The sequence below is a fragment of the Siphateles boraxobius genome, unplaced genomic scaffold (genome assembly GCF_051911475.1).
Source record: "Siphateles boraxobius isolate OS27281-9 unplaced genomic scaffold, OSU_SipBor_1 305, whole genome shotgun sequence".
In the NCBI taxonomy this organism is placed as follows: Eukaryota; Metazoa; Chordata; class Actinopteri; order Cypriniformes; family Leuciscidae; genus Siphateles; species Siphateles boraxobius.
The window spans coordinates 120,001-135,631 of record NW_027508926.1 but is presented as its reverse complement, the minus strand read 5'-3'; the positions used below and the strand labels follow the sequence as shown (position 1 = coordinate 135,631).

Here is a 15,631-nt window from a genome sequence, read left to right as displayed (position 1 = left end):
TGATTGTATTAATGCGATGTAATTACTAGAACCACAATGAGAATTCTAAAATTGTCCAATGCATTACTTTTTTTCGACCAAAATCACTTGAAAATGTACAAAATGTCTTAAACATAATAATCTAAGTAGGAACATCCCAGAAGAGATAAATGTTTTAACCGCCCAATCAGATAATTCCATACAGTCCTACATCATTTCATTCTGAATATTCTGTTTCACTAGTGTTGCATCATGGAATTTAATGCTTTAGAAATGTTGTATAATTTAGTTGGTAAAGGGCTGATAAATCTTATCTGAGTGGACTAAGTGTGTGTGTGTGTGTGTGTGTGTGTGTGTGTGTGTGTACACAACATTTAGAAAGGACCATCATCACACTGCCAACTAGTGCAAAGGCAACAGAACTGAGTGAGAGGTCGAACGGAAGAGAATCCCGTCTTCGCTTCACAGCAGAAATAACTCATCAGTGAAAACAAGAATCTCCCTTAAAGGGCCAGTGCACCCAAAAAGTTCATCTTTGAAACTCAAATTAAGATATTTTTTAAGAAATCTGATCGTGAAACTAATCAAGATGAATCGAGCGATTTAGTCAAAAAATTTTAAGATGAATAAAAGAATATGATGGATTTTTTTTCCATTTTGGGGTGAACTATCACTTTAAGTGAGATATCAGACCGTGCATTAATTAAAAGGACATGTCTGATTTCATATGCATCTAAAAAATGTGTCCAATTACACTGGGAAAAAAAACCACCAATATTTAAGTTATTTAAAAAAAAAATATTAAAAAAAAATATATAAAAGTAACACACAAACACACATTTTATATGTATAGTGTGTGTGTGTGTGTTAGTTTTAATCTCGTCTGACACTATTAATTGCTGTTTATCTTGATTGTTTTATTTGTTCTATTAAAAAAGGTTTTATTTAATTACTGCATTATTTAACATGAACTAACAATGAAAAATACTTCTAAAGCATTTATAAATCTTAGTTCATGTTCATTTCAACATTTACTAATACATTAAAAATGAGAAGTTGTATTTGTTAATATTAGTTAATGGTCTGAAGCTGAATAACACTGAACAACTGTAATTTTATTAAATAACTTTAACGATTAATAAACACTGTAACAAATGTCTTTGTTAGTTAATGTATTTATTAATGTTAATTAATGGGAACGTGATTGAACCTACATCCAAAAACACAGATGTTAAAGGCCAGTAAAGCAGAGGTTAAACTCAGCTGATCACTAGCGTCATGAGGTTCATTCGATTTCTATACACTCTTACTTACCTTATATTTCTACACACTCTTACTTACCTTATATTTCTACACACTCTTACATTGCTTTATTTTTCTACACACTCTTACTTTGCCTTATTTTTCTACACACTCTTACTTTGCCTTATTTTTCTACACACTCTTTCTTACCTTGGCTTAGATTTCTACACAGTCTTTGGCTTAGATTTCTACACACACTTACTTTGGCTTAGAATTCTACACACTCTTACTTTGGCTTAGATTTCTACACACTCTTACCTTGCCTTATTTTTCTACACACTCTTACCATGGCTTAGATTTCTACACACTCTTTCTTACCTTGGCTTAGATTTCTACACAGTCTTTGGCTTAGATTTCTACACACTCTTTCTTACCTTGGCTTAGATTTCTACACACTCTTCGGCTTAGATTTCTACACACTCTTTGGCTTAGATTTCTACACACTCTTTCTTACCTTGGCTTAGATTTCTACACACTCTTACTTTGGCTTAGAATTCTACACACTCTTACTTTGGCTTAGATTTCTACACACTCTTACTTTGGCTTAGATTTCTACACACTCTTACTTTGGCTTAGAATTCTACACACTCTTACTTTGGCTTAGAATTCTACACCTTTACTTTGGCTTAGAATTCTACACACTCTTACTTTGGCTTAGATTTCTACACACTCTAACTTTGGCTAAGGGGCTTAGATTTCTACACACTCTTACTTTGGCTAAGAATCTTACACACTCTTTCTTACCTTGGCTTAGATTTCTACACACTCTTACTTTGGCTTAGATTTCTACACGCTCTTACTTTGGCTTAGAATTCTACACACTCTTACTTTGGCTTAGATTTCTACACACTCTTACTTTGGCTTAGAATTCTACACACTCTTACTTTGGCTAAGAATTCTACACACTCTTTCTTACGTTGGCTTAGATTTCTACTAGGGATGCACCGATATGAACATTTTGGCCGATACCGATAACCGATAATTCTTTACATTTGAAAGAAGATAACCGATATATTGGCCGATAAATCTAAATTAAAATTTTTATATACTTTGATAGCCTGTATACATAAACAAAAGGCTCACCATTAAAAGCCTTGTCTCAAACACTTTTAACATAAATCAAACATATACAATACAGTATAGCCTAGTTTGAACCAGTGTAAGATTCCTTAACTTTTAAAATTAATTTTACACTCCTATGGGCAACTTTCTTTATTAAAAAAATGGTAACACTTTATAATAAGGTTTAATTTTGTTAGCATTAGTTAGCATGAACCAACAATTTTATAAGACATTTTTAAGAAAGTTGTTCCTGTTAACATTAGTCAATGCACTGTGAACTAACATGAACACACATATTTTATTAACTACTATAACAAAGGCTATTGCTCTCTGTTAGTTAATGCATTAACAAATGAGACCTTATTGTAAAGTGTTATCAAAAAATCTATTGCCTAACAAAAAATAAAATACCTAAATAATGCAAACAAGTCATTGGATAACATTGGGCTGCATATAAAGAAACAAAATGGATCAATAAAATGGAATCGCCTCTGCACGGACAATAAGGAAATTATTTTTATCAAACCATATCATTGATGAAAATAATACGAGAAAAAAATAATGGTAGTTATTAATTATAACAAAATGTTTTTGAAAAAAAAATAGACATTTTTAATATTACAGTGATAGTTAACATCTTTAATAGCTTAATTACTGTTTCAAATGCCATTGCTGTGTGAGCTGCGCGCGCTGAAGCTGAAGAGAACGAACGTTAAACCGAATCGCTTTGCTAGAAGGTTAATCAACTCAACGGTTGCTGAAGAATCCAAACCCAAAGAATTTACAAATTTATTACAATAGTGAATACAATTATAATTATATGACAGTCCCAATCATAGCTTTTAATGTTTTGCATTGTTGTTTAATCTGATGCTGAAGAGAACGAGCACCGGGAAACTGAAGAACTTTTCTAGCAGGTTGTTTAAATCCACGAAACGCATCATATGTGAGATTAATCAGATATTTATCTTACATCAACTTTATATTACGACTTATCTGCACAAAATGACGTGAATGCCTAATCGAACTTTTGCTGGTCATAATGTTGTAGTAGGCTAATCCCTGTTCTGGACGCGCTATTCCCACAACAACGCGCTGAAACGGCAACTAAACCCAGAGAATTCACAACGTTTTATTACAATAGTGTTCTCATTATAATGGCATGTATATGACAGTCCCAATTATAGTTATAAATGTGCAGTGCTGTTTGAGCTGCGCGCAAGCTAAATAGGCTATAAAGATGATCACCGGTAGCCTACAATGAAGCGCTACTGCATCGTTCATTAACTCAACCAAACGCATCCTATATTAGATTAATCAGATATATATATACACAAAATAAACATATTACAACTTACAATGGCACAGAATGCTGCGAATGCTCAAGAGAACTCGACTATGCTTGTCATGAAGGCTTAACTCCATAGATGCGCTCTTTCCACAACAACGCGCTCGTCGCGCTGAAACACTGGCGAACAAGAATTCACAACATTCTTTTACAGGCGTGTTTTTATTACAATGTTATGAGGCCTATGTGACAGATTTGTGCTGCACATGTTGCACTGAACTGTATCTTCCTTTTCGAAGTGAATCCAATCATTCAGAACCATCATGGCGAAGAGCGGCATCTCTCAACTGAAGTAAATAATCTATTATCTATCGGCTTTGATATATCGGCCCAATTTTCTTATCGGATCGATAACGATAACATCAAAAAAGACCATTTATCGGCCGATATCGATATGTGGTCGATATATCGTGCGTCCCTAATTTCTACACAATCTTACTTTGGCTTAGATTTCTACACGCTCTTACTTTGGCTTAGAATTCTACACACTCTTACTTTGGCTTAGAATTCTACACACTCTTACTTTGGCTAAGAATTCTACACACTCTTTCTTACCTTGGCTTAGATTTCTACACACTCTTACTTTGGCTTAGATTTCTACACGCTCTTACTTTGGCTTAGAATTCTACACACTCTTACTTTGGCTTAGAATTCTACACACTCTTACTTTGGCTAAGAATTCTACACACTCTTACTTACTTTGGCTTAGAATTCTACACACACTTGCTTTGGCTTAAATTTCTACTCACTCTTACTTTGTCTTAGATTTCTACACACTCTTTCTTACCTTGGCTTATATTTCTACACTGTCTTTGGCTTAGATTTCTACACACTCTTTCTTACCTTGGCTTAGATTTCTACACACTCTTTCTTACCTTGGCTTAGAATTCTACATGCTCTTACTTTGGCTTAGATTTCTACACACTCTTACTTTGGCTTAGAATTCAACACACTCTTACTTTGGCTTAGAATTCTACACACTCTTACTTTGGCTTAGAATTCTACACACTCTTACTTTGGCTAAGAATTCTACACACTCTTTCTTACCTTGGCTTAGATTTCTACACACTCTTACTTTGGCTTAGATTTCTACACGCTCTTACTTTGGCTTAGAATTCTACACACTCTTACTTTGGCTTAGAATTCTACACACTCTTACTTTGGCTTAGATTTCTACACGCTCTTACTTTGGCTTAGAATTCTACACACTCTTACTTTGGCTTAGAATTCTACACACTCTTACTTTGCCTAAGAATTCTACAAACTCTTTCTTATGTCGGCTTAGATTTCTACACACTCTTACCTTGGCTTAGATTTCTACACACTCTTACTTTGGCTTAGATTTCTACACGCTCTTACTTTGGCTTAGATTTCTACACGCTCTTACTTTGGCTTAGAATTCTACACACTCTTACTTTGGCTTAGAATTCTACACACTCTTACTTTGGCTTAGATTTCTACACGCTCTTACTTTGGCTTAGAATTCTACACACTCTTACTTTGGCTTAGAATTCTACACACTCTTACTTTGCCTAAGAATTCTACACACTCTTACTTTGGCTTAGAATTCTACACACTCTTACTTTGGCTTAGATTTCTACACGCTCTTACTTTGGCTTAGAATTCTACACACTCTTACTTTGGCTTAGAATTCTACACACTCTTACTTTGCCTAAGAATTCTACAAACTCTTTCTTACGTCGGCTTAGATTTCTACACACTCTTACTTTGGCTTAGATTTCTACACGCTCTTACTTTGGCTTAGAATTCTACACACTCTAACTTTGGCTTAGAATTCTACACACTCTTACTTTGGCTAAGAATTCTACACACTCTTTCTTACCTTGGCTTAGATTTCTACACACTCTTACTTTGGCTTAGATTTCTACACGCTCTTACTTTGGCTTAGAATTCTACACACTCTTACTTTGGCTTAGAATTCTACACACTCTTACTTTGGCTAAGAATTCTACACAATCTTTATTACGTTGGCTTAGATTTCTACACACTCTTTCTTTGGCTTAGATTTCTACACACTCTTACTTTGGCTTAGAATTCTACACACTCTTGCTTTGGCTTAAATTTCTACTCACTCTTACTTTGGCTTAGATTTCTACACACTCTTTCTTACCTTGGCTTATATTTCTACACTGTCTTTGGCTTAGATTTCTACACACTCTTTCTTACCTTGGCTTAGATTTCTACACACTCTTTCTTACCTTGGCTTAGAATTCTACACGCTCTTACTTTGGCTTAGATTTCTACACACTCTTACTTTGGCTTAGAATTCTACACACTCTTACTTTGGCTTAGAATTCTACACACTCTTACTTTGGCTAAGAATTCTACACACTTACTTTGGCTAAGAATTCTACACACTCTTTCTTACCTTGGCTTAGATTTCTACACACTCTTACTTTGGCTTAGATTTCTACACGCTCTTACTTTGGCTTAGAATTCTACACACTCTTTCTTACGCTGACTTAGATTTCTACAAACTCTTTCTTTGGCTTAGATTTCTACACACTCTTACTTTGGCTTAGAATTCTACACACTCTTGCTTTGGCTTAAATTTCAACTCACTCTTACTTTGGCTTAGATTTCTACACACTCTTTCTTACCTTGGCTTATATTTCTACACTGTCTTTGGCTTAGATTTCTACACACTCTTTCTTACCTTGGCTTAGATTTCTACACACTCTTTCTTACCTTGGCTTAGAATTCTACACGCTCTTACTTTGGCTTAGATTTCTACACACTCTTACTTTGGCTTAGATTTCTACACACTCTTGCTTTGGCTTAGATTTCTACTCACTCTTACTTTGGCTTAGATTTCTACTTACTCTTACTTTGGCTTAGAGTTCTACACACTCTTACTTTGGCTTAGATTTCTACACACTCTTACTTTGGCTAAGAATTCTACACATTCTTACCATTGCTTATATTTCTACACACTCTTTCTTACCTTGGCTTATATTTCTACACCGTCTTTGGCTTAGATTTCTACACACTCTTTCTTACCTTGGCTTAGATTTCTACTCGCTCTTACTTTGGCTTAGATTTCTACTCACTCTTACTTTGGCTTAGATTTCTACACACTCTTACTTTGGCTTAGATTTCTACACACTCTTTCTTACCTTGGCTTAGATTTCTACACTCTTACCTTAGCTTATATTTCTCTACACTCTTACCTTGGCTTAGATTTCTACACACTCTTTCCTTGGTTTATATTTCTACACACTCTTACCTTAGCTTAGATTTCTACACACTCTTTCCTTGGTTTATATTTCTACACACTCTTACCTTGGCTTAGATTTCTACACACTCTTTCCTTGGTTTATATTTCTACACACTCTTACCTTGGCTTAGATTTAAACACACTCTTACCTTAGCTTAGATTTAAACACACTCTTACTTTAGCTTAGATTTCTACACACTCTTTCTTACCTTGGCTTATATTTCTACACTCTTACCTTAGCTTATATTTCTCTACACTCTTACCTTGGCTTAGATTTCTACACACTCTTTCCTTGGTTTATATTTCTACACACTCTTACCTTGGCTTAGATTTCTACACACTCTTTCCTTGGTTTATATTTCTACACACTCTTACCTTGGCTTAGATTTCTACACACTCTTTCCTTGGTTTATATTTCTACACACTCTTACCTTGGCTTAGATTTAAACACACTCTTACCTTGGCTTAGATTTAAACACACTCTTACCTTAGCTTAGATTTCTACACACTTTTACCATGGCTTATATTTCTACACACTCTTACCTTAGCTCGTTTCCTGGTGTGTCCGTGATTCTGACAGCGCCGCTGTAGAGACAAAACACAGTGTTTATTATTGACCATTTAAAATCATTCATTAATGATGAACTTCAGCACCAAACAAAACTTGATGACTGATCCTTCACAGACAGGAAGTCGAAAAATAACATTATATTCAAAATCAAGATTTTAGGTTAAATTTTACATGAATATTTCTGGTGTGGTAACTGGTCACCATTTCATCAACTTTTAGCCTTTTTTCTTTTGATTCAGTTCAATTAAAATCTGGTCTGTGACAATTCAGATGGTTTTAGCTGGAGTTTAATGCATTGTGCTTTTTTAATATAAGTTTTAACCCATTTTATGCTTATTAATGCTGAAATCTAACCATGTAAAACCAGTTTGTTGTTTTACATCTTTACTATATATTCACATGGAAAACAGATGATTTACATTATAATAATATTTCATATCTTTTACCGTAAAACTTCAAACTGCCTGAGACCAACATCATCTTGGAAGACAAAGAAAGTTTCAAGTAGGGCTGGGTATTGATTCAGATGTTCCAATTCAATTCGATTCACAAGCTCTCAATTCGATTTCATTTTGATTCACAAGCTCTCAATTCGATTTCATTTTGATTCACACGCTCTCATTTCGATTCGATTTCGATTCACACGCTCTCAATTCGATTTGATTTCGATTCACAAACTTTCAATTTGATTCGATTTCGATTCACAAGCTCTCAATTCGATTTGATTTCGATTCACAAGCTCTCAATTCGATTTGATTTCGATTCACAAGCTCTCAATTCGATTTGATTTCGATTCACAAGCTCTCAATTCGATTTGATTTCGATTCACAAGCTCTCAATTCGATTCGATTTCGATTCACACGCTCTCAATTCAATTTGATTCGATTTCGATTCACACGCTCTCAATTCGATTCGATTGCGATTCACACGCTCTCAATTAGATTCGATTTACATGCTCTCTATTCAATTCAATTTTGATTAACACGCTCTCAATTCGATTTCAATTCTCGATTTGATTTCAATTCTAAATTCGATTTCGATTCCAGATTCGATTCTCAATTCGACTTAATGAATATAGATTTAATACAAATCCTATATTTGTAAAACAGTTAACATAAGTTTTCAGGGTTCGTACAGACTCTGTCAAATGAAATTCCAGGACTTTCAAGGACTTTTCAAGCACTACTTTTTTGGATTTCAAGGACTTCAATCGGCACTTATCAAACAGTATCTTTATTATTTTTATTTATTTTATTTTATTACTCAAATTAAATATATATTTGGTATCTGATGTTTCACTTCATAGAGGTCAATCCATTGACCAGCACTGTCAGGCATGGGAAATCCCCTTAACCATTGAAAGGATATTGAAACTGAATTTTACCCCCATTAATATACTATATGATTGACCTGAAGAATGAAAGTTGTATTATATACTTATCATACTTAATATCATGCTCATAGCCATGAGAAATAGCTCTATATCTCAGACGGGCTGCAGTGTAGATTTAGCGTGAAACAATTGTATGTTTTCAACAACAACATCAACAAAAAATCACAATATTTTGAATTAGGGATGCACCGATACCACTTTTTGCAGAACAAGATACCGATACCGTAACCGATCCCTGAATTTTCACTGCATTTGTAATTTTTAAATGTATTAGTAGATAAACTAAAAGAATATAAATCATATTAGTTGGCTTAATTTGTTCATCAAATATATATTTCTCTAAATTATTTTCATGCTTAATTAAGCCTGCTAAAATGCATTGTATGAGCTTCTGTTACTGTACATTCCATTGCTCTATCATATTTTATCTTTCATTGAATAGCACAGCACATATTTAGACTAGAGCAGCTCATGAAGGGTCAGTGCTGAGGATTGGGTCAGTGCTGAGGATTGGGTCAGTGGTACAAATGTTCAGACACCAGTGAAATATCAATTATTTAATCCAATTTTGATACAACAAAAACTGTCAGCCTAATTAATGCGAATTTAAAACATTATTAAAGGTAAGCAGTCAGCAACAAAATAAGAATGAATAATCAACTTAAAAATAAATACAATAGAACAAAGAAAGGCTACAAATTAAATAAACAGTGTTTTTAGAGTTTTTTGGGTAGATCTAACAGGTACAGAAATTTGAATAAAGTAATCAAATGTGAAAAATGCATATTCATTACTGGATAAATTAAATATAGATGGATATTTTTGTAAAGTTAAAAAGGGTAGCCTATTTAGTCAAGAGCAGTTTGTAATTTATTTGTCCATTGTTTGATTAACATTAAAACAGCAGTGGGTTTGTTAAACTGCTGACCGAACGCACGGACCCCATTTGAACATGGTTCACTTGAGATATAACTGACTTTGTTTACTAGGTTACTCGCCAAAAAGGGCGTTTTTACATAATTGTGTGTGAATTTGTCCGTACAAGCGCAAGACGCAAAAGACAATTTAACTCAGTATTCGCGCGCGGAGACGCTGGTTTGCGGGGCGCGCGCTGATGTTTGCGTTCATGGAACTTCTTGACCTGCAAGCGTCCAGTAATAATGTAGGGAATCACTCGTTTCGCATAAATCAGGTAACAGTTCATGTTTTACTTTACTCACATATACGATTTAGTTTTCATCCAAATAATACGTGCTGAGTGAACGATCAGCAATCAAGAGCATTCAACAGAACTGCGCTCTCACTCTCTCTCTCTCTCTCTCTCTCTCTCGTCAGTTAACGTTAATAATAAGCTACATGCCTCGTTTTATTTTCTTTGATATTGCTGATGTCAGTTTAAAGGGATGTGCTCGACCAGCTCGTGTGTCTGTGCCGCTGCGTGCTCAATCCACAGCTCGGTTTTCTCTGATCAGCTCGCGCACCACAGCTGTTACTATACACACGCTGCCTGGTAGGCCTATCGGTTGTTGTCGGTATCGGAGCATTTTTACGAGTACATGAGCTCGGTGCATCCCAATTTTTAATAATTCAAGCACTTTTCAAGTACCTCTTCAAAAATATGGCTGTTTTCAAGGGTTTTCCAGGACTTAATTTTCAAAAAGTCAAATTCAAGTACTTCAAACACTTTAAGCACCTTGTACGAACCCTGAGTTTACAAGTGGTTAATTTATAACAAAAGAAATGAGCCACAAACCTGTATATTAAACTCTTTTTATTTTCGGTACACTTGGGTACATTAAAACAGAATCCAACTCTATATTTCAAATGCATACAATGAAAAATTGATGCTGAAATTGGACGAGTCAGAATAGTCGCATGCATTGTTCAAACAGGATCAGGTTATTTGATGTTTAAGATAAAACGCACATAAAATCTCACAGTATTAGCTGTAACATGCAAGCATGTGAACAGTGTAGGAAAACTAATACTGGCTTTTGGGTGATAGATAAATAATTATGGAAAAAAAATCGATTTGTGGCCCTAGCAATTTCTATCCCTCCATTGACAGTATACGCAACTACCACTTTGATGCTTCAAAAAGTTCAGAAAGAGATCGTGAAACTAATCAAAATGAATCCAACGGTTTAGTCTTAGTCTTATGATGACAATTTTTTCCATTTTGGGGTGAACTATCACTTTAAGTGAGATCTCAGACCGTGCATTAATTAAAAGGACAGGTCTGATTTCATATGCATCTAAAAAATGTGTCCAATTACACTGGAAAAAAAATCAATATTTAAATTATTTAAAAAAAATGTATATATATATATATATATATATATATATATATACATATATATATAAAGTGTGTGTGTTAGTTTTAATCTCCTCTGACACTATTAATTGCTGTTTATCTTGATTGTTTTGATTTGTTCTATTAAAAAAGGTTTTATTTAATTACTGCATTATTTAACATGAACTAACAATGAAAAATACTTCTAAAGCATTTATAAATCTTAGTTCATGTTCATTTCAACATTTACTAATACATTAAAAATGAGAAGTTGTATTTGTTAATATGAGTTAATTGTCACTGAACAACTGTAATTTTATTAAATAACTTTAACGATTAATAAACACTGTAACAAATGTCTTTGTTAGTTAATGTATTTATTAATGTTAATTAATGGGAACGTGATTGAACCTACATCCAAAAACACAGATGTTAAAGGCCAGAATGCGAAATCGATTTGTGGCCTTTGAGAATAGACCACATTTTTAAAAACAACAACAAAAGAAACGATTAATCGAAAAAAATCGATTTTCTTTTTTACAAGTCTCCTTCCTAAAGCTTCTGAAATCTGGAGAGGTTACCTGAGCATCCTGGGAAAGGTTGTCGTCAGGATCTGTTATGTCTGCGTTGGTGTCTTTAGAGGGAGCGGATGGGATGGTTTTTCCACGGATGCCTTCGGGAGCGTCGGTGAGCATCGTGTCGTCGTTCTCCATCCCGTCGGCAGGGAAAACCACGGACATTTCCCCTTAAAGCGCAAACCAGCACAGCTTACTAACCCAGACAGCGGCTGAGAAACACAAGAGAGGGAGGAGGAGATGCAATATGAGTGACCGCTTCAGAATTAACATCCAAGATGTTCATGTCTTTCAATGACACAATTTGGACCTTCAACACCATTGGACACCATTGAAGTCACTATATGGAGAAAAATCCCCTGCTTTGAAGAAATTTACCCAAAATACTTTTTTTTTTAATGTAATATTGGCATTTGAATCCGTCACAAAGGGATTCAAACACTTCTGTTATTTGCCGAAGTCGGTTAAAAGGTAAAGCAAGTTAAAAAAAAAAATCTTGGTTATGAACGATGTATAAATAATGAGAATTCAAATTTCCTGATAATTTACTCTCCCGCACGTCATCCAAGATGTTCATGTCTTTCTTTCTTCAGTGGAAAAGAAATGAAGGTTTTTGAGGAAAACACTCCAGGATTTTCTCCATATAGTGACTTCAATGGAGTCCAACGGGTCGAAGGTTTAAATGTGAGTTTCAGTGCAGCTTCAAAGTCTCGACACGATCCAGCCGAGGAATAAGAGTCTGATCTAGACAAACCAGCGCACATTAATAACAAAATACACATTTATACACTTTTAACCACTAATGCTGGTCCTGCACGAGCGGTGATGCGACACACATTACGTCATCAGGGTGAATGACGTATACATAATGGTGCGGTCATGCAGAGCAGAACTGTTTTGTTATTGTGCTATAATGTTCACTTTAACTTTTAAATTAGCGTCAATTCATCCTTCGCAGGGATTCATCCTTTGATTGACATGCGATCTGGCCAGTCAAAATCCACCATTTTTGTCCGACAAAGAAGTCAGGAGAGTTAGTAGATTAACGTCGGTGGATTTGAACTTGGCTTTAATTGAGGCAATCTGAGCCACAAAACGGTAATCCTATTTATCGTTTAAAGGGGCACTCGGCAACTCCAGCTATTTCTTCGCTGATTTTCACTTTTGTTGTCGCATGTTTTCTCAGCGAGCGCCCCCTACAGCTGTGATGCGTATATTTCACAACACTGTCGTAAAAAAACTCACTAGCGGCCCCTCCTCCCCCTTTCTACCGCTGCTCATGTGCATTTGTTATTATCGGAGCCGGCCAACTTTATCGTGTGGAGCTGTGTCTACCGAGGTGTGTAATACATCACACACATTGAGGTCGGCGTGTGTGTTTATGTCGAATTACCGTAAAGCAGTTTGTGTTTCTCGCTTTCCCAAATTTGAAAGTTGAGACTTTGTTTCATATTAAATATGACCTGCTCGGTCCTGTCTGTCAGTGTCCTCTATTTTCCACTGCTTCAGAACATGGGTTGAATCCGAAATCGCCCCCTTAAACCCTCATTCACTAAGTTAGGTCTATTCCCTATGTTAGTCCACTGCGAGTGCGCGAATTCGGACAGCAGTTGAGCGTACATAAGCTGAACACACAAAACAGACATTTTGGCATAATTTGCGTGTTATGGTTTGTTCAAGCCCGAAAGAGAACTCGATACTGACCCGCGTCTTTTCTGTGCGTCGTGTGTGTGTAATAGGCAGTACTTAACGGATACTGCGTAATTGCGTTAATTTTTCATTTTTGCGGTGCCGTGGTGGGCAAGTGATGAAACCCCTGTTGCGAATGAACACTGCGTAACACCGGTAACACCGACTATCGTAGCAAGCCTACGTGCGGGAGAGTAAATTATCAGGACATTTTAATTCCTTTAATGGTAGTAAAATTTTACTTTTTACAAGTTTCATGTGTTCAAGTCATCAGTATTTTTACCTTACACCAGGAGCTGTAGTGTGGTGGTGTGTGTTCTTCGGTGTATGTGTGTGTTTCTATGGTTGAGAAGAGCGCGGGGGGGGCGTCATGGTGAAAGAGTGTCTTCTAGGTTTCCTTGCATCCTGAACGACGCTCACACACACAACCATCACAGCTCCCCCTGCTGGAGAGAAACACACCGGTTAGAGGAGACGACATACAATATAAACAAGATGCATGCGTTTAAGAGTGAATAAACCTCCATGTTTTTTTATATATATATACACACACTCACATAAAGGGTTATTAGGAACACCATACTAATACTGTGTTTGACCCCCTTTCGCCTTCAGAACTGCCTTAAACGTGGCATTGATACAACAAGGTGCTGAAAGCATTTTTTAGAAATGTTGGCCCATATTGATAGGATAGCATCTTGCAGTTGATGGAGATTTGTGGGATGAACATCCAGGGCACGAAGCTCCCGATCCACCACATCCCAAAGATGCTCTATTGGGTTGAGATCTGGTGACTGTGGGGGCCATTTTAGTACAGTGAACTCATTGTCATGTTCAAGAAACCAATTTGAAATGATTCAAGCTTTGTGACATGCTGCATTATCCTGCTGGAAGTAGCCATCAGAGGATGGGTACATGGTGGCCATAAAGGGATGGACATGGTCAGAAACAATGCTCAGGTAGGCCGTGGCATTTAATCGATGCCCAATTGACACTAAGGGGCCTAAAGTGTGCCAAGAAAACATCCCCCACACCATTACACCACCACCACCAGCCTGCACAGTGGTAACAAGGCATCCATGTTCTCATTCTGTTTACGCCAAATTCTGACTCTACCATCTGAATGTCTCAACAGAAATCGAGACTCATCAGACCAGGCAACATTTTTCCACTCTTCAACGGTCCAATTTTGGTGAGCTCTTTTTCCTATTTGTAGTGGAGATGAGTGGTACCCGGTGGATTCTTCTGCTGTTGTAGCCCATCCGCCTCAAGGTTTTGCCTCATTTCCTTCTAAACGCTAGAAATGGTTGTGCGTGAAAATCCCAGTAACTGAGCAGATTGTGAAATACTCAGACCGGCCCGTCTGGCACCAACAACCATGCCACGCTCAAAATTGCTTAAATCACCTTTCTTTCCCATTCTGACATTCAGTTTGGAGTTCAGGAGATTGTCTTGACCAGGACCACACCCCTAAATGCATTGAAGCAACTGCCATGTGACTGCCATGATCCTTTAGGTGAGTGTATATATATATATATATATATATATATATATATATATATATATATATATATATATATAGTTTGAATATCAGGCAAACAAATTGTTCTTGATCATCACTGCCTTTTTCCCTTAAACAATGACTGTTTGTTTAGGTAAAAATACATGTGTAATTTTTGTATTATTCCCTAATTTTGAATATCTCTGTAACTATAGGTGGATTTGAAGTTTCTGGGGATTCTTGACTATTAGTCAAAGTCAGAGACAATGATGACACTATTTGAAATCTAATAGTTTTCTTTTAATTGTCACTCTCCTTAAATTTCTCCACTGTTTCCATTGCAAATTTGGCTATACAGTATATTTTATTATTTACTTAAATTACTTATTTTACGTATTTTATATATCTCATTTGGTACATTTGAACAATTCCACCTCATCTATAATGTCACGTTGGACAAAAATCTGTTTTGACCTCTCGTGCCTGTGCTTTAGTGTTGTGGTTAACTGCAAACTTGAGTTTTTATGTTTTTTGTTTTCATTTGTGTAGTTGTCTTTGGTCCTGTCCTGTGATTGTACTGTTTATTTGTCTGTAAAATTGAAAACACGACAATAAATATAATGAATGTGAGTGAATACAGCAGCAGACGGAGTGAATGAATCCGCATGCCTGTAAACGTG

The 15,631-nt window shown here is 35.9% G+C and overlaps 1 protein-coding gene across 15 annotated transcripts in view; it reads right to left on the bottom strand.

Annotated features, from left to right (window-relative positions):
• r3hdm2 (R3H domain containing 2) overlaps window positions 1-15,631 on the bottom strand; it is a 113,232-nt gene that overhangs the window by 60,866 nt on the left and 36,735 nt on the right. For 12 of the 15 annotated variants that reach the window (XR_013210567.1, XR_013210565.1, XR_013210566.1 and 9 more), the window contains exons 2-4: window positions 13,734-13,896; window positions 11,768-11,973; window positions 7,473-7,514 (exon numbers count right to left, since the gene is read on the bottom strand). Coding sequence is in view for 11 of the 15 variants with exons in the window: in XM_077248564.1 (XP_077104679.1) it covers window positions 7,473-7,514; window positions 11,768-11,926 (201 nt within the window). In the remaining 4 variants the exon portion in view is untranslated. The remainder of the gene's footprint in view (window positions 1-7,472; window positions 7,515-11,767; window positions 11,974-13,733; window positions 13,897-15,631) is intronic. The other 3 variants (XM_077248566.1, XM_077248574.1, XM_077248570.1) reach the window with 1 other exon arrangement.